Source organism: Crassostrea angulata, chromosome 2 (genome assembly GCF_025612915.1).
Source record: "Crassostrea angulata isolate pt1a10 chromosome 2, ASM2561291v2, whole genome shotgun sequence".
NCBI classification, from domain to species: Eukaryota; Metazoa; Mollusca; class Bivalvia; order Ostreida; family Ostreidae; genus Magallana; species Magallana angulata.
The window spans coordinates 28,959,357-28,985,308 of record NC_069112.1 but is presented as its reverse complement, the minus strand read 5'-3'; the positions used below and the strand labels follow the sequence as shown (position 1 = coordinate 28,985,308).

Here is a 25,952-nt window from a genome sequence, read left to right as displayed (position 1 = left end):
ATGTCTGTACTGTTTTTCATTATGATCGTGATTCATCTCTTAGTACAATATATTCTTTATTTTATACAATTGACCATGCAGTATTAAATTTTTGAAAACTAATTAACAGATATGAATTATTATGCAATTTTACTTTAAAATATATCGTAAATATGTTATTTTTAAGTTTTTATGCACATATTGGCCGCTAAATAATATTTTCCTCTCTCATAGAGACCGATTTCAATGAAATTTATTTTTAGACCCCGTGTTAGAGAAACTTTTGTTTAAAAATTACAATTTTATTTTGATATTAATTGATTAGGATTTGATTATACTTTTTAGTAGAACACTTAGTTTTTGAATATCTGACAGGAATTCCGAAATATTTGGATGTAAAATGTAGGCGGGAAACGGGCGTTAGCGTGCGCAGTTCTTCGTCTCATTAAACATAGACATGAGAATGCTAGTCTAGACATACTTAAGTTGATATATTTACAAACAAAATGATTCTGAGTCTGTAAATTGTTTATTCATATTGAAAAACTATATGTAACTATATGATATCGTTAACCTTTTTTTCTTCATAGCATTGTAGAAGAAATCGATTTTCGTATGAAAATAATAATATAGACGGTAGTTTGGTTTATTTTAAATGCAAGAGTTTCACAATGATAACTTAGATAACAGGATTATCATTACAGGTAAAAGTAGTACATTGTAATATATATTTATGGTTAGCACTGCCCAGGTTTGAGTTGAATGTTGTCAATGGCGATATCCGAACGGAATCCAGAACTTGTTTTTTGTCCATAAAACAGGACCTAAATAATATTTGTTGTAAGATTAAAGGTTGTCAAAGTATTTCAAGAAAGGCTTCAATAATTTACAAAATTTAAAAAAAAAAATTCAAAGTATATACTTGACTAAAAGGTTTAATTCAAATTCTTTAATTATTATTGCATCTTGATAAATATTATTAATTAGTAGATAAATTGTTCATAATTATCCAGATACAAAGTTTAAGTAATGTCAAAACAGTGAAATAAAACGACTTAAGGAAATGTCGTATGCAAATTCATAAGATTCAGAAATATATTCATCCAAATTTTTTAGTATAAAACCAATCATATGCTCACTATTTTGATAGCACTCACATATGTATTCTTGTACATGGTCACGGTTTCTTCATACTTGAGCCATTCTCCGCCTATTTGTGGCCCCGATCTTGTAAGTTTGAGTCTGTAGTTCCAGATATTTGAGTCAAAGAGAATCACTTTAAGATCCCCAACATCTGTGCCCACCATTGAATAGTAAAACGACAGACAGAAATCCCCCTCTAGAAAATTTGATTTGAAATGTTTAATTTGAGTATAGGTTAATCACTTGATACAGAAAATAATATAAAAAATTGGAAGTTACACGTACATAACATATCGTGCATAAAATTACAAATAAAAGAGAACTATTTCAAAAATGAAGGAAACGTTACATAAAATGACAAAACATTAGGTAATGGTAGCAATATTTAAACTATAAGTTAATGATAAATGCATAGTATCTAGAGTAAAACTGCAAATACAAGGACTTATATGTATATAAATTAAACGTCGTTCTCAAGATTAAGGGTATAATATTTACCAACCTGTTACATCTTTCTCCCTTATCATATGAAATTGTGACCATGCACCTGCGTCAACACCAGATCCCTCGAGGTATAGGTACCTTTTTCCTTCCGCTGCTTTCATCGGCCCAGTGCTTGGACTAGGGGTCGGACCCTTGTAATCAAAGTAAATCGGTTTTACGCGAACTATAAAGGTTTTATTTGAAATTTAAATATCCTAAACTTATTTGATTGGTTAGGATTTATATTTTCATACAGACATGTCTACCCCTGTGTTCATTTAAATACAAAAAGATAACTTCACTTTATTGAGTGTGTGGACATTCTGACTGCAGCTCTTGTGATTTATATTAAGTTTTGCATAGCGTCAATAGTTAATCAAAAAATCATAAAAATGAATGTTATGGTTTATGTTTAAACATACTTTGGCTTCATCAATTACAATGTATTTGTTGTGAATTTCAACAACATTTGCCCATCTTTAATTATTGAAGAAAAAAATGTAGTTTATCTATCTCCGAGGATTGTCCCGAAATTGTGTAAACTGAGGGAATATTAAAATTCGACACTATGACTTCGTCAGAAAAAGGTATTTTCATCACAGACCCTTTGACAAACTGTACCCCAAAATTTAAATACGTGCTTAATATATTCTTTGAGAAACACAAATATTCATATTAGCGGGTTTTTCCAGACGGCGCAAAGGCGACGTAAAAAATAGCTAGCCTTTACGTTATTGTTGATTACCCTTCAGATACTTACCCTTGGTTGATATTGGATTTTATTTGTGATTAACCGGACAAGAAAGCAGGCATCTTCCATTTTAAAGCTGAACACCTCTCGAAGATAGGCACCGTCACACAGATACCTGGTATATAATTCCGTCGATTTCGTTACACCCGATTGCACACCTGAAACTCGTGGCCGACGAGTAGTATTCCTTACGTGGTCTTTGGAATTCATGCATTTTATTTTATTCTTATTTTATGCGCACATTCTGATTGTAAATAATATTTTGACCAGTTTAATTGATGTAAGTATTCTCCTTGCTTAAAAAAGTGCGCAAACTTGATAATTTCATCGCGACCGATTAACACAGCGAGGCAAGATGTACGTCCACACATGTAAGACATCTACAGCAAAATACTTTAAACTGCTAAGAGGTCTCCAGCTTATATAGGGGCTGTAGGGATAACGGTAGTGAAAGAGAAATATGGCGGACAGTGCCTATTTTACGAGCGGTGTTCAACTTCAAACTGTATTATCAAACATCAACTCCTGATTTAGTTGTATGTATTATGAAAAAGAATAATCTGTTGAATACTAACTCAACAAACACACTATTATTTCAATAGTGAGAACATTTTAGGTAATGGGAGTCGTACAGTGGCTGCTATGATGAATTTTAGTGAAAAACTTGATGCTGTCATTGATAAAAAAAAAAAAAGATGCCATTTGGAACACTCTGTTTAAATTTGTTGTGTTTTTGCTGAATTTGTCAAATACTCATTAATGTTTGTGGAATTTATTGAGTTAAAATTAACTTCATATTAAATATACATTTAGGAAAATGTCTTTGACTTTTTGTTAAATAAATTAAATCAAACGTTATTCAGGGAGTAAATGGTATCAGAGATTATGGGACACCCTGTTTATTGCTACATAAGTAAGGAAAGTTGACTATGGAAAAATTGAAGTCTTCACGTTTATCATGAAGTTTGTTGTTAAGTTACCATCATCATCCATTTTGAGTAAAATATCCAAATATGAAACAAATGATGCAGACTCTGTGATATATTTTATTTCAAATTCACTGGGATATATCGAGTCGACGTGAGAATGGATATAACAATTGTTAAGGTCAGACGACACGTTCCTGAATTTTAACTTTTTCCAGGAATTTGTTAATGGTTTACTACTACTTTGACAAGCTTTCTTGCAAAAATATTAGGGTACTTTACCAGGCATTTCTGCAAAAGTACAATTTCCTACATAATCTTCTTGAAAGTAAACCTGAATTGCTGATACAAAAATAAATAAATATATAGCACACCGAAATTCACTATATTGGAACTCTTATCTCGTATCAGGGCTTTGAACTCATCACCTCTAGAAGCTATACGCATCTGGCAGTGAGCGGCCACGGCTCTAACCACTCGGCCATCTAGACACATAACCATATCGAAGTAAAGTTTAATCATATTAAAAACTATTATAAAATTAATATTTTTTTATTGGAACTCTTTTTTAGGAGGAGATACAAAAAAGATTATCGAGGAACGTGTCGTCTGACCTAAATTGATAATACGTCGTCGATGTACCTTTTAAGTTGAAGGCCATAGCGAGTGATTTATTTTTTTTAAGCACAAGTGTTTAAATATATCCTGCTTCATACATGTAAAAATACATAAATAGGTCTGCTAGCAATGGGACACAATTGGTACCCATAGGACTTCCAACAGATTTTTTTAAAGACGACTTGATTTCTAAAAACTACATAGATGTTGTCTATCAGAAACTAAAGCATCGTTTTAATGACTAAAAATAGGTACATCAATAAATAGTAGAAAAATCAACAGATCGAAATGCATTTGAAAAGTCTTTGATTCGAAAAATACTCATCGTTGCATATTTCAATTTTTTATGTTGGTATTAACTTTTTATTTTGACATTGTGCTGCATGTTAAATTTATGAATGAGTATGATTTGATTTATCGTTACAGGTATCATATAGTAACAGTTGATTCAAACACCAATAAATTGTCATTACCTCGTGTATGGTCCAAGTAATACGATCCGATTTAAGGCCGTAACTTTCTACACCACACCACTTGTCAGTTTCGAATGTGCAAGTAACAACTGAAATTAAAATTAAATTGAACTTAAAATTAGATTAAACAAACAATAATATCGACATCACACCTCAAAAAAATATGTTTCCACTAGACAAGAATATATAAACCTTTCCTTATTGTTATTTTTCGTTATTTAAATTGATAATAACAACATCATATCATATTAAATAGCGTTCGTTCAAGGTTCAAGGTAATTTTACGTTCACTACTTAACGTTCATACCGCAATAAAATATATAATTAAATCATGTTTTATTTTAGAATACAGTAGCATTACATATACTGCATAATATCATTAAACGAACGTGCATAGAATGCATAGCATTTGACTATTAATTTTTCTTCACTTTTATGTTCATTTTAATCACATATTTGTGTAACTAACGTACATAACATTTTAAATTAACAATTAATTGTTGCAATGTTACCTTCGCAGTTTTCACCAATGTACCCTGGTAGACAGTTACAAGTGTAAGGCATGTCATCGCCTGATGTTGCTGGGACGCAGGTTCCACCATTTTTACAAGGAGTCAAACTACAGGGAGTACCTTGGACTTAAAAAAATAGCGTTCTTCTATGTAAATATGTAAGAAATATTTAACTTTTAATACTGAGCTTTTATATTCAAACCAGTTTTATCTTTGAAATAGCCTCATAATATTGCTATATTGAAAATAATTAAGATTCTTGAAATTAAAACCATTAATTATTGTCTAATTGGTTTCATGTTTCAGGAAATGTGTAAACAAGTAGTACATAAATTTCAACTAGGGTGTGACATTTGAGCAAATGTTTTGGTGCGCTCTTAAACACAATATAACAACGATAGAACTTTCATCTCAAATTATAAAAACATTCGGGAAAAATAATTGTATATAGGTTCTAATCAAATTTCAATAAATTACAGACAATGCATTTCATTTGATATGAGAGGTACATAGTCCGTTTACTACCTTCACAATATTGCCCCGAGTAGCCATGTTTACACACACATCCTCCTTTGATGCCGGTTCCAATAGGACGGCATTCCCCGCCATATCGACACGGATTCACACTACAATAACTTATTTCTGCAAATAGTGAAAAAATATGCATTAAAAACTTCACCTTTTTGCATGCTCGAGTGGGAAGAATTTGAATGATAGTTCTTTTAAATGTGGATAGGTTTTTGCTAGTGTAGTGTAACAGAATTGTGTTAACTTGTCATCATGGTGTTATTAACTAATTAAAATAACAAATTGTGAACTTTTAAAAAAGTGCTTTTTTTCAGCATAGTTTCTGGCGCTTTATGTTTAGCTGCAGAAGTTCATTAAATGAATTGTTATTGATTTTTTTTTATTTGATTGGGTTTTGGGTTTTGAGAGGATTTTTTGGCCTCCGCATCATATTAATTATATACGTGTCAAAGTTGTTTATCGTTTATATATATCATGTGAAAGAGCGTATATAATGATTTTAAGACAACGATTCAAAAATATTTCATACAAATAAGCATATGGAGGGATATAATAGAAAAAGCATTGAATGTTGATTTTTTTTAATTCGTTTGTTTTATTACACAGCAGGCTGTCCAGTCAATTTTATACCGTTCTTTATTTAAGGAATAAAGAATTATATTTGGAGTATCATGAAATGATTTAATGCAATAAAGACCGAACTAGAAAACGTACCAGTCAGGAAGGGCCCCGCTATGACAATTAATATAGAAAAGTGAAAAAAACTTTGAATTCCATCCTCTTTATATTAACAATGATGAAAAATAAATGCCCAGCATAAGATTTAAAGAACTGCAATATATATAAGGTGGTAAAAAAAATATGAAAATTATAAGTAACAGCTGTATTTTTAAAATTTCAAGATAATTCCTGAATGTCCAAAAACTCTAAATAGTAACCTTGTATCTGCATAAAACAGGGATAACCTCATGTCTTATTAAAAAGACCTAAATTAAATGTGTATTCAAAAAAGATTTAAACCGGTGTTTTATAAAATGCAAGCCTTCAGTGAATGCAAATACATTGTATCACCCAGGGTTGACCTCAACTTCAAAACAAACATCAGATGCAGACAAAGGTGTTCATTAATCTTCATATGACAGATAAAGATAAGCCTCTAAATTTTCTGCAGCAGGCAAGATAATTAATCCCAGGGGATTAATTGTTCTGCTCTCTCATCCTTTTCTTCTAAATTTACAATAAGATTTTTTTTGAGAAATGACAGAATGGGGTTATTATCTGATTACCTGTTAAAATTAACAGCATAAAGGCAGAAAAAAAAATAATAATTAAAAAATAAAATAGTGAAAAAGGATATCTTAATTTATATCTTGATTTTATAATTCAATAAAATTATCATAAATCATTGTGTACGGTATTTTAACCAAAATAAAGTATGAATATTATATATTTTGAATCCATATTTCAAAGAATGTACACAATACTACACATCATTCAAAATTGACCTTAACTTCAAAACAAAGTTCATTTGCAGACACAGGCAGTGCAGTAATTAATCTCAATGTGACAGATAAAGATAAAGCTTAGGATTTTCTTCCTGTGGAAGGTTAATTAATCCCAAAGAACAAACATTGCACAGCCTTCAAAGTATACGATGGTATAATTCTCAGCAGTTATCTCTCTTTGCCCTTCATTATTATGCATAGTTAAGGAATCTACCCCACCACCCCAGCTCCAAACCAGAAAACATAGAGAACAAAACTTAGCATCAAAATATGTATTGCTGCCTACTGAACTACCATACCAAATTTGAACTTGATTGGACAACCATGAAAAAAGTTATTAGAAAAAGAGTGACAGACGGACAGACAGAAGGACGGACGGACAGAGTAATTATTATAGGGCACCCGCAATTCCTTGCGGGGTCGTAATAATTCCTTATCATTGATATTTATATAATTTTCAGCACTTGTACAATTAAAGGTAAAAATGTATAATACAAATGTAGACTCTATAACATAAAATACGCTTTGATAAATAAACATATTGATTAACATCACGAAACCATTTAACATTGTCAAATGTAGGAAAAGTCTTTTCCAAATTTAAATGTTAAAAAAATGTTAACAAGCAGGACTGAAATTAAGAATCATGTTTTTGAAATATTTTCAATTTTAAGCAATACTTTATGTTGTGCATTGAAACTAGGTGGGATGGAAATAAATTCAATTTAACAAAACGCATGGACCTATGCATACAACATTACTTTACCTTCGCAATTGATACCCGTGTACCCAGTCGAACAAGTACAGGTGTATGCTTTTGCTGGATTACCCGAAGATTTACATGTTCCACCATTTTTACAAGGATTTGGGTTGCAGGCACTCTCTTGGCCTTTTACAATATATACATCAAACTCATTCTAAGTATATATCAAAGCACGAAAAGATCATTAACATGGCGAATTAGTGTGTTTTTATTTCACAGGTGAATGTTTTTATTATGTCTTGGTAAACCATAAATAAAACGTTATTTTTTGTTTTCAATAAAAATATATGTTTAAAACTGTAAACTCATTTTGAAAGAACATGATCAAAATGTTATTTTTGGCAGAATTATCGTTAGGTTTTAAAGTAAACATCGGTTAACATGTTTGACCTTACATAAGCCTGGCCGAAGCTTCATGTTGTCTATTCCAAGTTCCTGTGGGCCCATAACAGCTTCTATTACAATCTGCAATACGAATTATTGAAATGGTGTACACATGAGTTTACCAAAGCAAACATATGATTTTTTATGTACACAACGTAAACGGCGAATATCCGTAATTTTTTCAATTTTTGGTGTAGATTTCAAAAGAAAAAAAGTTAATACACCACTTCCAAATTTGAAACTGACTGCTTATTACCGATATTAAACCAATTATAAGTCAACTTTGGACAGACGCAAGGGTAAGGTTTTAGAAAAGTAATGTTACAATAATTATATTATGGACCTCTCTACTTTCAATTATCTCGCGGAGCTACCTTGAGTTTCCTCATAGAATGAATGTCAATGCTAGCTTTGTTCCACGTGTAATTTGTTGATGAGTTGACCTCCCATAGCTGCTCTCTAGTTATCCCTTCTTTGCCCTGCCCTTCTCTGTGAACTCGTACAATTGTCTGGTAGTCCCCATTGCTGTTTTCACCTATGTTGTAGTCGAAAGTCAGGCAGCGGACCTTCTCTAAAATAACACACAACCAAAACTAATGTAATTTTTCTAATTTCTTCTTCTAAATTCGTGACGACTAAAGAACTGAAAATTTCATAGTTTTATTTTCCATGATGCAATGTCCAGCCTTTTATTAATTAAACATTAGACTTGATCAATATAGATATGTCATTTTTTTTTAATTTTACTTTTCAAATAATCTGATTCACCACAAAAAGGAAAGTGGTTTCCTGTTTCAAATAACTGATCAAAATTGTAATAAATATATAAATGTATTTTTTTAAACTGAAATCTTCATGTTTGCCTAGTTAAATAACAACGAGTGTACTTAATGAACAGCCGATGTTACACTATTTAACTGTCGAGTAAAATAAAATTAGGTTTCAGGGTTTTACGCTTCAGTTTCTTATGTTACATACAACTACGGCTTATAACATAGGAACTGGAAATTAGAAGAAAAAAACCCAGGTAGAATAATTAACTATAGAAAGATTGCTCTGTTCTTTATCATAAAAACACAAAAGCATGCTTGTCAACTGTGAAATATGTTTAAATTGACTATACCTGAGAACTGGACGTCTGATATCAGATACGACTTTTTATTGTAAAGTTTATATTGATTATATAGCGGGTTGATTGTTAGAAACTGGTTCCCCTCACTCTGTGATGTATATATACCAGTATTACAGTTGGCGTCTGGACAAATATACTGAAAAAAGAACAGCTTTTTCAAATGTCGTTATGATTTATCCCACACTTTTCATTTTAGCAAATTGTTTATTAAAAAAAAAAAAAAGCATTTATTTACATATCGTATCAGATGATTTTAGTTTAATTCGGGATGTAGCTTTAAGGTCAGACGACACCTTACTCAATTTTAGATAACTTTTTCCATGAATCTGTTAATGGTTTACTACTACTTTTACTGCTATGCTTAGTATATGTATAATAATAGACATTGCAGTAGTTTTACCCGTCAATTATGTCAAATCAATGAAGTAAAAAATTTTCTAACAAAACAAACGACATTAAAGGTACCGCGTTATTTCGCCTCATGTTAAATTTCACCCCTGTCGACGAGACGGGTAAGGTTGTATTACGAAATTGACACCGCTTTAAATAAGGGTCGAAATGATCAGACAAATTACAAATACACTTGTGTACGTTTTGTTCGCTAATATTTCTAAAGTCTGCTTTCTTCACAATCGATGCATAGCATGCGGGTTGAATAACCCCAATCATTCGGGGGACGAAACCAAGCGGTTTCCTTTTCTAAACATTCCCGTGATGCATTTTGGTTTGTTTTTTTCGTTTGCCCAAAGAGAAATTATTTTTATTTACATTTTTATATTTCTAACTTAGAAAGGAGACTGATTCTGCTGGTGTAAATAGGAGAAAGTCCATAACTTTCTAAGATAATTGATTTGTATGAAAAAGAAATTGATACTGTAATTACAAAAAAAAAATCGGACCAAGCATCTTTAAGTTCTAATTTAATAGTTAAATGGTGTATTGTAGTTTTATATTGGTATTCATATTCTATTCAGATATGTAAATGCATAATACATGTATCAATATCTTTCCAAAAATATAAAGAGAAAAAAAAATTAGTCATAACAACTTGATTTTTACCGTAGTAAACAACCAGAAGAAATCAGAGTTGGTGATATCCTGGTGTACAAGGCAGGTATGGAAGTCCCTCGAAAAGTCGCATGAGTTAAAGCTGTCATCTGTGATATCATATAAATAACGTTTAAATATATTTTTAAGACATGCGTCATCATGCAGTTTCCTGTATTTCAAATACATATATAAATAATCTTTGTGGTTTTTTTTTGCGTTTAAAAACATACGAAGCTTTATTACATAAATATTGAAACAATCCTGAAAAAAAACGTTATATTGTGCTAAGGATTTATTGAAATAAGAAATCTAAGAAAAAACAATGGAAGTTTATTTTCAATACAATGTAACATAGCTTATATAATTATCATACATCCTCAGGCGCATGTAGTTTCCTATCGAATGACGTATTCATTTACTAAATGGTTTAATTAATTCAAGAAATCAATTAAACAAAACCTATTTTTATTTTATTTTTCATACTTTCATGCCATATTCTACAATGACCATAAAATTACCAACAACTAATAAATTAGAACTAACACATGCAATGCGAGTTCTGAAACGTACTAATGACGAACAGTATAACACGGTTATAACGAAGCGGTAGTGACGGGCGATTTTCCTTCGTTAAAAGCGTGATTCTTATATCCATCAAGTTTACAACATGTTTTATAGTCATGGGGAATGAAAATCACCTCGCGTTAATTCATTATAAGCGTGTTTGCTATAACCGTGTTTTACTGTAGTTTTTACATGTACCTTCAAATCGTTCGCAGTTAGTACCAGTGAAACCATTCTTACAGTAACATACGTAAGCCATATGGCCGATTCCCTCAGCACAACTAGCTCCATTTTTACACGGAGAGGAGACGCAACCTAGTATTAAAATTGAGTATATAATAAAGATGTTAAACCATGGTAATACTCTCGTATTAAGAAAGGTACAAATAATTCTAAAAGACTTGATTAAGCATGCACTGTACCACTTAAAGTGTTGTTTCCTGTTATAGTGAAAAACAAACTTCAATACGAGTAATTTTAGTGTGCCTAATAGATAATTTACAGTCGTAAATGTCCATTTCTGTTAAAGCTCTAATTACGTCAAAAGTTCTACTTTTAGTTTACAGTATGACTCATTTCAATTCAAATTTTAAGCTTTCAATGTTTAACTAACTTTAATAAGTGTTTTGAAAAAAAAATGTACTCATTATGAAAACAAGATGATGAGAATTAACTGAACCTGATGGATATGCCGTGACAGTTAATTGGAAGAAGTGAAATTCAGTCGATGACACGTGTGTTTTGGTGTTAAATCTCATCATCATCATTGCAGGGTCCTCTTCTACGTCTTTTGCATATAGTTTTATGCCCTCTTCCGAACGTCCGCAAAGTCTTCAAATAGTGATAAAACCATAACATTCAATTACTTGTAACATTAAAATCTGTAAGGATAGAATGATATTATAGAGACTTAAATAGCTCTAACGTATTTTTCATTCAAATAATCTGTACAAACTCGCTTTACTTTTTCCCTGGTGTCCCTATGTGATAGTCCCTGAACTCTAACCAGTGTTGACATTGTTTGGTAGAGTCGTATGGGAGATCCACAGCAGTAACGTACACCCGGATGATAGATCTTTGGCCTCCCTAGAAACATAGTATTTTACAAGTCTCTTCTCAGGAGTGGTATAAATTAGCCAATGATTCCGAACATATAATTCTAATGGGATGTAAAATCATGATAAGTGAAAAGAGAGATAAGAGATGAACTTGATAATTAGAGCATTTCTGTATCCAAATATATCTTTAGATATAAATACAGGTACATGTATGTTGAAGACATATTTGTTGAAATATTTGAATTTGCAGTGGATATATACTTTATCTCCCCGAACCCTTTCTCTCCTCCAAGCAAAAAGGAAACAGTAAGAAGAAAACACCACAATATAAAATACGTTTACAGTTATACAAAAGCTAAAAATGCACAGTAAATTCATGTATAAAATAAAGTTATAGTTATTTGTTAACTATAGATTTTAACGACATTTGATTAAGATATACCTTAAAAAGCCAGGTACATTCTCTGCCTTGTTGATAAGCCTGAATTGTGATAACTTGTTCTTTTCCTGTCTCCAGTGTTATTATTCCACCGCAACCTGCATGACATTTTTCAAGTTTGGAAATATGAAAAAAATTCAAACAATATACAACTAAAATATAATATTGGTTGTACACAGCAATTGCATAAACCAGACTCAGTTTATCTCACCGTTACTAGTATCAACTTCTTCACAGCTGTCTCCTTTTAAACCTGATGGACACTTGCACTTACAGGTTCCTCCTACTGGCTTTATGGGAAAACCACCATGCTGGCATTTGTTTGTACACCCCTCTACATAATAAACGCTTTGCGGTAATAATGTTTTATGACAAAGTATGTCTTACATATTATTTTTTTCAAGTTATCATGGAATGTTATATATTTTTGTATATACTTTTGATTCCTTGCAGTGTATATACTGTATTATTTTCATTTGTGTTGAATTTGTAAAGTTGGAATTTGTTCTAAATGATATTAAGTCTTTATCGGCCTTCAAGTTTCATCTTCTAATTAATATATATCTCAATTAAAATTTGTTTAACATGTTTCATATATATCCATGGTAGCTTTGAAATTAATGATATAATATACATATGATATATAGGCATTTAAACTGATTTCGTACACTAATGATGTATTTAATTATCAGAGTATTGCCTGTTTATGGTAAAGTACGCCATTTCCTCTTTAAAACATCATTTCACATTAAAAGCTGATATTTCTTTTTATTAGATATTACTTTACAGTAGATCACAATTAATAGTCTATATGTTTTAACATTATCATAATTATAAATCAAACCTGTGCATTGATAGGCATCATTTATTTCTGCAATATCAATGTACGAAAGTCCTATTTTTGGTTTTGTTGCCAGGTAATCCAATTCAGGATCTTTAAGCTTCAGAGTATTTTGTCCTGCGTATCGTGGAAACGTCTAGTAAAAAAAACCATATCTAGTCGTCAAGTCATACATTAAATTTTATAAGATAGTTCAGCATCTACAAAACAACAAATGCTAAATTTGAGAGAGAGAGAGAGAGAGAGAGAGTACTGATAAAGAGTTGGTAGAAAAGAAAAATAACATTGTCTTACACTCATTCTATATTGCATGACTGAATGATAGTCATAAGGAAACCGGTCGCGTGTAACCTTATCCACGACGTACTGCTTGAATTGGAATTGTTTGGTGTTGTCCCAAAGCACCGTCAGGTAGCTAGATCTATCCAACCTCTGTACCTCATGGTTTCCACCAATCGTGTGATACATCTCGTGTAAAACAGACTCTATCTAGTAAAAAGAGAGAACACGTGACAATCAAGGGTTTATTATCGTCTATCAATTTAGAAAAAGTAAAACTGTAGTATTTACAAGTAGTGCTAAATGTGGATAAATACAGACAATTGAAAGGCGTTTTTCATAACAAATAGCAAGGGATTTCAGTAAAACAGGGTTATTGCGAACAGGCTTATAGCTTGACGCTTACAGCAAATTGATTTTCAGTCGCTGTGACGTTATAAAATTTTGTCAATCTGACGGACAAAACCAACTAGGCTTATAACAAAGCAAAATCGCCCGTCTCTGGCGCTTCGTTATAAGCGTGTTTTACTTTATTAACCTCAAGACATCCGGCTGCATAGTTGATTATCTGCCCCCTGCTAAACGGCTTGAATCCAACAGTCGCATAACATCTGAAAGATGGTCATGTATATTATATTCCTTCGTCGTTTTCCATCTATCACTGAATGTTTTGTCAAACCCATTTTTGTTTTATGTATCAACATGTATAAGTGAAATGTATACTCTACCCATAATCATTGCCTATGAACTTAACATAGTATGTTTCGTCTGTTCGAGGTACCCATTCCACGCACGTCGATTCCTTAAACTGTTGGATGGCAGCGTTAATTAAAGACTTTGCAGTTGCCACATTGTTTCCTGTGATGTAAAATCGTTATATATTTTCAATATGGCATTTTTATGGTAGCGATATTAATTCTGATGATATTGGATATCCAAACTGGCAGAAAGCGGTCGGTTGCATGATATTAATGTAAGAGGTAGCTGGGCATTTCTGCAGAGCAATTATTAACGTAAAGTTCAATATAACAAATCAATGCTTAAAAAAACAAACACGTTTTGTTCAGAGAAAACTTGAAGGAGACCAATTATGATTATGTGAAATGATTTAGCACAACATGTTGTTGTGATTTTTTTTGTTTTTTTTTTGTGTTTGTTTTTTGTTATTGGTGGGGGGGGGGGGGGGGGGGGGTTAATATATTGATTTATTTAATCAAACTTATTACATAAATGTAGGATAGTTATCTTTTATTCCCTTTATATTAGATGATGAAAACCGCCCCCTTAACGCCTACGTAATTTTGTTTTGGTCGTTTAATGTTAAATTCGTTTAAAATTGATATTTTACCGAATGAAGTCTCAATAATCACATATGGAACTTTGTTGTTTGCCCACAGTTTTTTCTGGATGTCAACTTCAAAATTCCTTTTTATCATACGCTGTGGAAAAAATATTCATATACAAACAATTATTTTACAAATTACCATATCAAATTTGAACTTGATTGGGCAACTTACAAATTACACATCAAATATATTTATCTTTACATGACATTTTAATCTGTATACTATTATAATTTTAAAAATCCCAATGTTAAGTTTTTAAAGACTTGATTTTTTTTTTATCTTTATAAGAGAACTCTTTTTTGCAAGATGATAACTGTAGTTTTAAAATGGCCAGAACCATACGGCTGTATAAAAGACACAAAAAGAATCATTAAAATATTAACTTATTCAATTACAAAATAAAATTTAAATACCATTTTCTGTAAACTACTTATGATTCGTGTACTTAAGGATTAAAATTTTTCTCAGTTCTGTTGATATGTATGAAAAAATCTTAGAAAAAATTCAAGGAGATGGAAAAACTACCGAATAACAGATATAAACTTACATTCTATGGTTACAAACAACTTTATATAAGCGTTTTAAACGAGTACCTGTTCTTGTCTAGGTTCCTGTTGTAAATTTCTTGTTTCAAGGTTCATTGGGTTTGAACCATCGGGTATTTTGGGCTATGAGAAAACACAAAATATAAATAAAAGAATACATGTGTACAAATATGTACAAGTCATGATCACAGCAACCATCAATAAACTGCATTTTGGACGCCAAAAATATAAAGGAGACTTAGTTTGTCTTTATCACGTTATATTTTGCATTTGATATCACCTATAATCATTCCATTAAATAAATGTAATTTTAAATCATGCTTCACATGTACAATGGAAAAACAATATGCAGTTCAAACAATCAAGATTGCCAGAGTCTTTCCAAAAATATATTACGAAAGAAAAAGGTTACTTATTATGTATTCTCAAAATAATATTTTATCACCTTATATTCCTTGCCGTTTATCAGAATCGTCTGGCCAAAAGTATCTTCTTTCTAAAAAAAATAATGCTAAGTTCAAATGGCCATTTTTTTTTTGGTTTAGAAAATTTTTGGTCTATGTTAGTGAAAGGAAAAATATGCTGTTCAAAAATATGCTTTTGAAAAAACAAAAAAAAAACATGTTTTATTATGCATAAGTTAATATTAGATTAAAACGGAGTCGTTTCTTTTGAACTCACATCTGATTTATTGTCATCAGTTCTTTGCTTCAAGTGAAGTGTTTTCTGTAAGAAAAGCATACCATTTTCTAAGAAAACCCATTAGAGTGTTAAAAGAAAACGGTGATTGCATACAGATAGTTTCGATAGCTTATTCCAATATTTTTGTTCCAGAGGCCATGTTGTATTTAGATGATTTTTTACAACACTTTTAATCTATGACATTATGCAGTCTTTACAAAAGTAAGGAAAAGTATAAAATATCATGATTCAAAGAAATCACTGCTGCTGTCCTAACAGTTGACAAGGATAGGATAGGATACAGGATACACGATATAAATAATAAAGTCAAGCTCTATCCTATCCTATCTCGAATCCTGTAGCCAATCAGATTCGAGTATAAATTTTAGAGTGCTTGAGCGGAACGAAAATTAATTTAGAAATACATTTATTACACTAATTTTGTTTGTAAAACAATATAAAACATTAAGAAATTAATAATTATGTTTTGTTTTAACAAAGCGGTTAAGAAATTTGATGCGCGCTGTATTGTTGTCTATTCGGAAACAGCGCAAGTATGGAGTGGTGGTAAATTTTTGGACTGCATAATGCAGCGTCAAATTTATACATAAACAAGAGATGTTTGTGAAACACTTATGCCCCCCTCCCTTGGAAACATCCACAAAGAAAATGAACGTAAACTAATAACTGGAATTATTCAAAGTCCAAGGGCCATAACTCTGTCGAAAATTGCTCTAGCATACCAACATTAAAACTTGACCTAGATATTATCATGATAAACCTGTATACCAATTTTTTTTTCAATATGTTCATCCTCTGCGAAGAAAATGAGCGGAAACTGCAAAAAAACTAAACAAATCTACGCCCAAGTTCCATAACTCTTTCGCAAATAGCTCGATCGTATCCAATATCAAACTTGACCTAGATATTATCTTGATAAACCTGTGTACCAAATTTCATTTCAATGTGTTCATCCTCTGCGAAGAAAATGAGCGGAAACTGCAAAAAACTAAAAATTTCTACGTCCAAGGGCCATAACTCTGTCAAAAATTGCTCGATCGTGCCCAACATCAAACTTGACCTAGATATTGTCATGATAAACCTGTATACCAAATTTCATTTCAATATGTTCATTCTTTGCGAAGAAAATGAACGGAAACTGTTGGTGGACCGACCGACCAACAGACAGACCGACCAACATACAGCAGCAAAGCAATATGCCCTCCCTTCTTCGAAGCGGGGCATAATAAAGTTTTTTGTTTTATTTTAAGACTTCAATAGTTAACAAAAATATATTCAGCATACGAACTTATAAGTAGACAAGTGTCTTAACAAGAAACACACTGCTTACGATTTAATATCACCGATGCACAGGTAAACAAGTTACCTCGTTCTAAAGATGTTTTGCTTTATGTATTAATTAAACATGTCGACTATTACATTAGTCAATAGATTGTTAATAAAATATTCCTTTGCTTAAATTTCGATTTACTTATTTCTTATTCCTAAATTTGGATGGGATAGGATAGGATTGGGTAGGATAGGATAGAGCAGGATATAGGATAGGAAAGGAATGGTTTGTTAACTTTCACGATAGAACCACCGTATAATATTTTTTCAAGATAAAGAAATGATTTTGAAAAAAATACATGAAAAGTGACTATCACAAACTGTAAAGATTAGAGTCATTCCTTTTACTCTTATGTAGCTATGTAACCAGGTTTCATTGAAAATGAAATATAGCCTATTAGACATTATGTTTTACTTTTTCCATTTTAAATGTAAGACCGAAACAAATTTGCCATGACCTGCGATTTCAATTCTAATATGCCGATTACTTTTAGGAAAATATATGATTTTACATATTTTACATAATCTCCATTTATCAACACAAATACTTCACGTATTTTAGATGTCTGCAAAAATGTTTTGATACTACATTTTGTTTGTTGAGTTGAAGTACACGACATTTTGCAATTATGGATTAGTTAAATTAAAAGTAATCTATCCTGTCAAAGAAGTATCGTTTAATATTTCAAAACCTGTAAAAAATGATAAGTATAGGTTAAATCATATTGTGGTCCATTTTCCAAAAACATGTGTAACTTTGTCACTTCAGGGGTGGAATAACACACAGATGTAAGAAATATTGAATTTATATCAAATGAAAATGTTATTAATAAGGAATAAAAGTGACTTCATTTACTTCTAACATCGGGTTCAAATTTCTTTCGGACACTGCAGATAGTTCCAAGTTTTGATTCGTTTCCTTGCTGATCTGGGAGCGTAGTTCTTCAAGGATACGATTTGTAAAAGCTGATTTCTTTGCCCAAACTTTAATGCACAAAAGAACAAAAAATTAATAGTGACATTGCTTGTTACTTCATGTAGAATATAGCAGTGTTTTGATCTAGGCTTGGGCCGATACCAACAATTTCGGCTGATACCAGGACCGATATCAAACAACCGTATGATGTTGTTTATACTATATGTCTAAAATCAAAGACATTTATGCAAATTCAAATAATTTCAAATAAGGAATATAATTTATCATAAAGAAGCTTTATATTTTTATTTAGATTCACAAAACTCGTTCGTTTTATTTCTTTACTAGGTGTTAAGAACTGTAAGAGTTGTCGGACGTTGTTAACAAACTATCATCGTTTGAAATTTAGAAGAAGAGATTCTGTCGTCTGAGATGAAGCACTAGTATCTTCTAGAATTCAAAATTATCGAAAGAGTACATGTAACGTCTTTCTTACGCAACTTCAAAATGTGTCAAATTCTTTCACTTGGATTTCGTAAGCTTCTTGTCAGATTTCATTCATAATACATGTAACCTATACTGTTATAGCAAGTTGTTTGAGAACGTTTATAAGCGCGTCCATTACGTTAACCACTTAATTTATACAATCTAAACTCTTGTTTTTAAAGATTAAGTCTATTCTTCTCTATATCCGCCATATGAAATTATGGGATAATAAATAAACCGTGATATTGTTCTTAATACAAAACCGTTGAATAGGTTACTTAGATACATATATCTTTGTTTAAGATGAGGCTTTTTTAAAAATTATCATTTGCTTTTCTGTCGTTATTTCACAAACTATTCCTAACTCAAAGCAAAGATATTTGGGAATTGACGATTTTAAATTAGAGGACAATACACGTTTGACGACGGGTTAAGACAGTGAAATGGCAGCCCCAAGGATTATACAGCCCTAGCTTTTGGTTGGTGTCTCACCTAGTCCAAAACACGTGTATCAGGGCTGATAAACTACTAGGTATATGATACTATATAAACGCAATAATCAAATCATTTTTAAGTTATTGAAAAAAATGTTCCATTCATAAGGCAATTGGTTAGGAAACGTTTCCTGTCTAAACTTTTGTACACAAAAATTTTTTTTAGTACCTTCTATATGATGTATTTTATCGTTAGAGAAGCAAAAAATATTGACAATTGAGCATTAAGCCCATACATATTTGTTATACATCCAGATTCATTGGATCTGCGGCTATTATCGATTGGATACCTTAAGTAAACTAAGACGACATCTATACTTAGAAAAACTATGAGTTTAGTTAGTGATCACAATTTTGTATATACATGTGAATAAACATTAAAAACAATTTACAAATAAAAAAAATATTTTAACAGGTCATGTCCGATTTGGGGTCTTCTTTTACAATTTTTGTAGTTTTATTATTACACTTACGATCATTAAAAATATTTCTGTATAAAAAAAATTCGGCTTACCTTCTTCCGACCAACATATACCCAAAAGGAGGGCAACTATTGTTGCTTGCTTCAGAGTGAGTGTCATCTCGTCGAATGATATGGAATCTAGTCATCGACGGCTTATTTATATCCGATTCTCTAAAACTTAACCTAATTTTGTTCAAGGGCGTAACACTTAGCATGCATTTTCTTCTCCGCTGAAGTGCAGCGAATGGAGACACTCGAGAAAGTATATGTGATTATCTGGTTGTTGATAAAAAACAATCATGTCGTCATCAAACTTATTTTATGACAAGCAGACCTGAAAATATACAAGCGTCCACATTCTTTAAGTATTCTTGTCATATATAATCTGCAGTACTATATTGTTTTATAATTAAAATAAATCTCTCTACAACCCACACTCTAAAAAAACCACACACAAACAAACATTAATAAATCAAACCAACCAATTAAAAAAAACCGATTTTTATTTTAAAAAATAGATTACCTCGTTTTTAAGTAAAACGATTCAACTACATAATGTTAAAACACTTATGTATTTTTAATGATTTTAAAAAATGACACATTCCAAATAAATGGAGGTTTAATTTCTTTAACAAAGGATTTTGATCAATACCCTAAAAGATTTCTAAAAACATATTTTATAAGAACAAAGGAAAAATATTTAGAACAAATGTAAAATAAATCAATTAGTACAAAACATTATATAAAAAAGTGTTTGTTAGACATGTTTTTAAAAGCATAATAATCAAAATTGAAAAGGTACATGAACATGTAAACAAGATATTATCTCATGTATTTGTAAGTACGGTTGAACCAACATTTTGCAAAATACTCCAGGGTTTACAAAAACGTTCGTGAAAGGCATGTTTGTTAGACATGTGGTTAAAAGCATTATAATCAAAATTGAAAAGGTACATGAACATGTAAACAAGATATTATCTCATGTATTTGTTAGTACGGTTGAACCAACATTTTGCAAAATACTTCAAGGTTTACAAAAACTTTCGTGAAAGGCTTTTTAAATTATGGTAAAGTAGGGATATTCCATTTGATCAAAAAATAAAACTGATACTTATACTTTCAAAAATAAGTTACCTCGAGTTAAAGTTTAATGATCATAGGATATTAGGCTAAATATTAGGGTTTTTATGATGATGATGATAAATGATGTATTCCAATCAAATTAAAGCTTCTATATATTAAATTAAACTGCTTTTGTGGGTGAGGAGGGGGTGGTATATATAATGAAAGTTAATGGCCACTCAATTCTTTCCGTTATTTATCAAAACATATCAAATCTGCGTTATTTATATTGTTGTTTTTAACTTCTTAATTTTAATATACAACGCACAGAATATTTTATTTATACAGAACAAATGGTAAAAACATTTTGTTTTTCAAATCGTACAACATTCTACCAAAAAAAGGTTGTTTTCGGGATCGTCGGATATATGGAAATAAAAGAGAGACAGCAGAGGGAAAATAAGGCATTAAAATCAAATAGGAGAAAAGCAGTCAATGTGACAGCAAACCAGGTTTTTTTTTTGTGTGAAGAGTATCCATAATCCATTTTTCAACCCTGAATTGATAAACACAACGTATCAAGAGAAATGAGGTATTTTATATGAAATATTTTTGCTATTAAAAAATTTAATTAAGGTCTTCCGTTTCCAACGGAAGACCTTACTATTATTCTGAAAAATTTTCAAATTTCTTATTATTTTTTTTTTCTTCTAGACGCCAACTTTGATCCTTAATATCTCGCTCGTTTGTTCACCGATTGTTTTGAAATTTTCAGGACTGATAACATGCCGCGTGATGTTGTCGTTGCATATTTTAGTTGAGGAAAATCCCCATTCGGTTTTGAGTTATTCCCCTTTTAGTAAAATTTAACGACTTCTTTTGTCCAGGGGGGTTTAGCTATAACGATTACTGGCAGAGTCTCAAAGAGGGGCTGGTTTGGAAGCTAATACATTGAATTTGTGCGAGATATATTTTATTTATTATTTAAATGCAAATAAAAGGGGTGGTATAGATGTTGAAACAAAGGCAAGAAAAAAATTCAAAAAAATTCGCGTATTTTCCGTGTTAGTTTCCTACCTGATAAAAATTTGTTATAACATGTATTTTAAAAGATCTTGGTCTTACCAAGACCTTTCATTCGGTATACAGAAAAAGGGGCTGGCCCCTATAATTAAGGAGTTAGATGCGTCAAAAGTTTCTTGTCAATAACTTGTAAAGGAATAAACATTTCTAATGCATTATTGAAGCAAAGTTGTAAAGAAATTAATTTTGAATCCTTCCGTGGTATTCAATTTAATGTTTTCGTAATTTATAGCCAGTATTTGCAGAAACAATTGTTGTCAGTTCGGTCGATTTTTGTGGGGGTGCGCACGTTTAGGAGGTTATGAAAGGGCTTTTTGTAATGCACTAACTGATACATGCAGCGCGCAAAAATAATTCTACATAAAATTCCCAAATGTTTTTATTCATATGTACATATTCATTTCATAAAGATGAACGTCTTTGACCTTATTTTTGTTGTTTGTTTCATAACTGTGCCCCTTTCTATATTTAGATGCATTACGAGACTCAGGTAACCGATCGATAGAAGAGTCGCTAGCTGTATTCAGGCCGTCGCCTTGACGACAGTGCATATGCTTGTAGAGCTGGACGTACACATGTTTAACGCCCCGCTGTGTTACTGTAACAGAGACATTTTGAATTGTTTCAGTACTGGGAGATGTGTTAATTAAATGGTTCGAATACATGGTAATTAAACTCAACTTTTCTACAGTACGTATACACGGCCGTCATATAAAGCACAATGTGTATTACTGACATGACAAATGTACGCTGGCAATTTAAACGAACGCGGGATTGCTCAAGATAGAACATTTCTTTTAAAGCAAAACAAAATACTGATTTCCGATGGATATAATATTATCATCGTGGAGATGATTTTAAAAAGTGAACTTAATATTCGTATACGATAATATTTGAATCCAAAGCCGCTATTTTTAAGTAACGGTTATTAGGGATATTAATTATGACTTAATTGCCCCGCGTTTCACGTTTTTTACTTGCAATGCATCTACAAACGAAAATACCAAACAACCTTCGGCAGCAATTTATAAATAATTTATTATATACTAGTACACAATATTAAAGAGATAATTAAATAAATTGTGCTTTATAATTGTACTCGCTATCTTCCGTATAAATAATGGCATGGAAAAAATGTTGTTCAATGTTCATCAAAAACGATGTAGCCTTAGCAATCGAAAATAATTAACAAACTGTATATTGATAGATTGACACATTAACAAACATTCAGACCCGCAATGTATTTTTTGCAAATTCTATAAAATGTAGACTCAATAAGTGAATTTTTCCGTTTGGGGTATTTTGAATCACATGTGTACGCTATGTGTACATGTACATATAGATTAATAGCCATATAGATAAACACTTTCAGTGTTTAATTTTTAAAAGATATTTTGTACATGCAAAGCAATCCAATGCAAGGGCTATTAAATTCGAACAATGTACATACGGTAGGGATCGAACTGATACTGGTTCTGCTTGTTCTACAAACAGCGAATGAAATGCGAAGTATTAGGGTGTTATTTTTAAACAAATAAGTATTGCTCTCTTAAAACCTTGCATTACTAAACAAAGTATTTCATCGGAAGCATTATTAGTTACCTTAGCTGCATATATGTAGCTCTCCGTCTGGAAAAATTAAGTACCATCCGAAATTTTGCATACAAGTGCTATACAGACTTGCAGCTAACATTAACTTAGAATTGCCGCTGTTCATAATTTCATTAAAAGACGCGCAGATTCAAGTGGTTATATGTCGTTTGATATGGGATTTATGATGTCTTTTTATATTATTTTAATTAAGGACAGACGAAACGTTCCTCAATTTTATATAATTTTCCTTGATATTTCATTCCTTATTTATTAACATTTAAACCTGTTAATTCCCAAAAAATTAGAGTACATTACCAGGCTCGTTTTGGAGCTAGAATATTTCGAACTTCCCTTAAAATAGCACGCAAAATGCATTTGAATGCTTATAAGTAAAGTCATACTATATATTTTAATTTGAACACTTTATATTCAAACCAAAAAAATCATATTACATAAAAATTTATTTATGAAAATTTATGAATTTATGAAATATTTTGGAAATCTTAATTCACATTGTGGAGATAGGAAAAAATGGAAGACACATGAAGGTCGCGTTTGACCTTAATATTATACAAGCAATAGCTTTCCAAAAAGCTTGCCTGACTACCCAAATTTATTCAATGGAAGCATGCATGTATCAATTAGGCTATCTTATAAGAAATGAAATTTAATTTTCGCTGTGGATCATAAATTATTAAACTGAACGCGCAGAGTTTAGAAGCAATTTCAGTCTTTTTCTTCGATCGAGTGCATGTACCTGTATATCACTGGAAATTAAATCATTTCATTATTTTAAATCATTTTAGGAATGTACATGTATCGAATAATCTCAAACAGCTAAATTGAAAATTGAATTTGTTATATATTAGATGCAAAATCAAAGACATTTTGTTATTTCTAACCATATAGGAAAGGATATTCAAACACGTACATGTAGCATCGTTATTTGAAAGTGTGTGTGTGTGGGGGGGGGGGGGGGGGGGGTTTAGGTGGGCAGCTTCATCAAAAAAAAATCTTGACAAGGGATTTAAAAAATGGGGAATTTTGAAAATCCTAATCCGTAGGTGGGAGGGGGTATTTACATTTTAACTTCAATTTAATTCAATTAGAATTACTTTATTTTTTGGTTCCATTTATTACATGCTCCGACAAAAGTGAAAGATCCATGATATCTCTATTTATTATATGACCAGTTAAGAAAATAGAGTGGGTAAGACCATCTACACATCATGTGCTCTGGCCTAACTTGGACTCGCCCACTAATCGGCGAGCCAAAATTATGAATGAGACGTATTATGGCATTTTCCAGATGAATGAAATTGCCCAATTGATCGAAAATCGGGTCACACGTACCCCACTTCGGCGAATTACTTGTACGTAGACCCTCCAGTAAATATTCCAATTATATGAATTTATATTTGTTTTAATTTATCCAAACTGATGATTCTTTGTTAATGATGATAATCCAACACCAACTATTACTTACATTGTACTACTTAGACAATGTGTATCATCTTGTTGCGATGACACCTCCCTCTTTTTTTTTTTTGACCTTTCAAATATGGCAATCTATTTTTAAATCAGGATTACACACGTGCAATGTGAAATGCCCTTTTAATTGAACACTCTTGCTCATTGTGCTTATTACATCCCATATAACGTTTTCATCAATTATGAATATAAATGTTGACACATTAAAGATGCATCCTCAGGCAATTATTAATTCAAGCTTGTGGGTGGCCCCCCCCCCCCACTTTTTCTCACAGCAACTAATTTTTTTAAAATTTACTTATAAAAAATTGAATTATCAAGGATGTAAAAAATTTATATAAAAATAAGGAAATTAGGATTGAAATTGAAGTTATATACATACTACGCCAGACCCCCCCCCCCCCCCCCCCCCCGGATTAGGATTTTGAAGATTTTGTGAGTCTTTTTTTTTTTTTTTTTTTTTTTTTTTTTTGCTTGTCAAGATTTTTTGGATGAGTCTGCCCCCCCCCCCCCCCCCACTTTCAAAAAGGATGCTACGTGCCTGCATAAAGATATATAACAACATTCAAGGGCCTTCCGTCATTTTCAAGCCATGATAAAGATGATAAAAAGGACTCTCAAAATAAGAAAATAGACGCAAAGTAAACTGCATTCATGGCATATGTTCACATTGTATGATGTGTCTCAAAATTCCTATTTTGGACTCGTCCACTATAACTACGAAAAAATTAATGAATGAGACATTCTGATTCTGGCGCGGAGTCTTGTAAATGAAATTTCCATTGATCTGAATGGATTTTTCCGTGAGGGTCGGGGTACTAGGTATAAAAACAAATTTAATCGTTCAAAGTTTTGAATTGTTAACAACGATATATCAGATCGAATGTTTTAGAACGATTTATAAATCCAAAATACAGTCATTTTTAATCTGTTGACGCGTGAGCATATGTACATGTATTAAGTAGGCGGGCATCCCTACACTCTATTAATTGAAGACAAATGAAATCGCGTCCA

The 25,952-nt window shown here is 31.5% G+C and overlaps 1 protein-coding gene across 1 annotated transcript; it reads right to left on the bottom strand.

Moving 5' to 3' along the window:
* Window positions 1-475: 475 nt before the first annotated feature.
* LOC128170762 (uncharacterized) lies at window positions 476-20,002 on the bottom strand. Its single transcript, XM_052836534.1, has 26 exons — window positions 19,761-20,002; window positions 18,207-18,334; window positions 16,001-16,045; window positions 15,765-15,815; window positions 15,368-15,442; window positions 14,777-14,867; window positions 14,157-14,286; window positions 13,967-14,039; window positions 13,444-13,638; window positions 13,153-13,285; window positions 12,520-12,642; window positions 12,312-12,406; window positions 11,776-11,897; window positions 11,491-11,642; window positions 11,010-11,126; window positions 10,257-10,354; window positions 9,189-9,333; window positions 8,440-8,636; window positions 8,077-8,146; window positions 7,685-7,807; window positions 5,411-5,527; window positions 4,886-5,011; window positions 4,374-4,462; window positions 1,625-1,757; window positions 1,137-1,318; window positions 476-803 (listed from the first exon to the last, which is right to left on the bottom strand). Exons 1-26 carry the CDS (start codon window positions 19,825-19,827, stop codon window positions 717-719), a joined length of 2,964 nt encoding a protein of 987 aa, XP_052692494.1. The 5' UTR covers window positions 19,828-20,002; the 3' UTR covers window positions 476-716.
* Between the last annotated feature and the right edge of the window lie 5,950 nt (window positions 20,003-25,952).

Excerpts from the sequence above, each read along its gene's own strand:
- LOC128170762 (XM_052836534.1), bottom strand. The coding sequence starts at position 19,827 with ATGACACTCACTCTGAAGCAAGCAACAATAGTTGCCCTCCTTTTGGGT. Across the intron at positions 7,808-8,076 it reads GAAGCTTCGGCCAGGCTTAT|GCCAAGAGAGTGCCTGCAAC; the intron begins GTAAGGTCAAAC and ends ATATTGTAAAAG. Across the intron at positions 804-1,136 it reads CCATGTACAAGAATACATAT|GTCCTGTTTTATGGACAAAA; the intron begins GTGAGTGCTATC and ends AATATTATTTAG.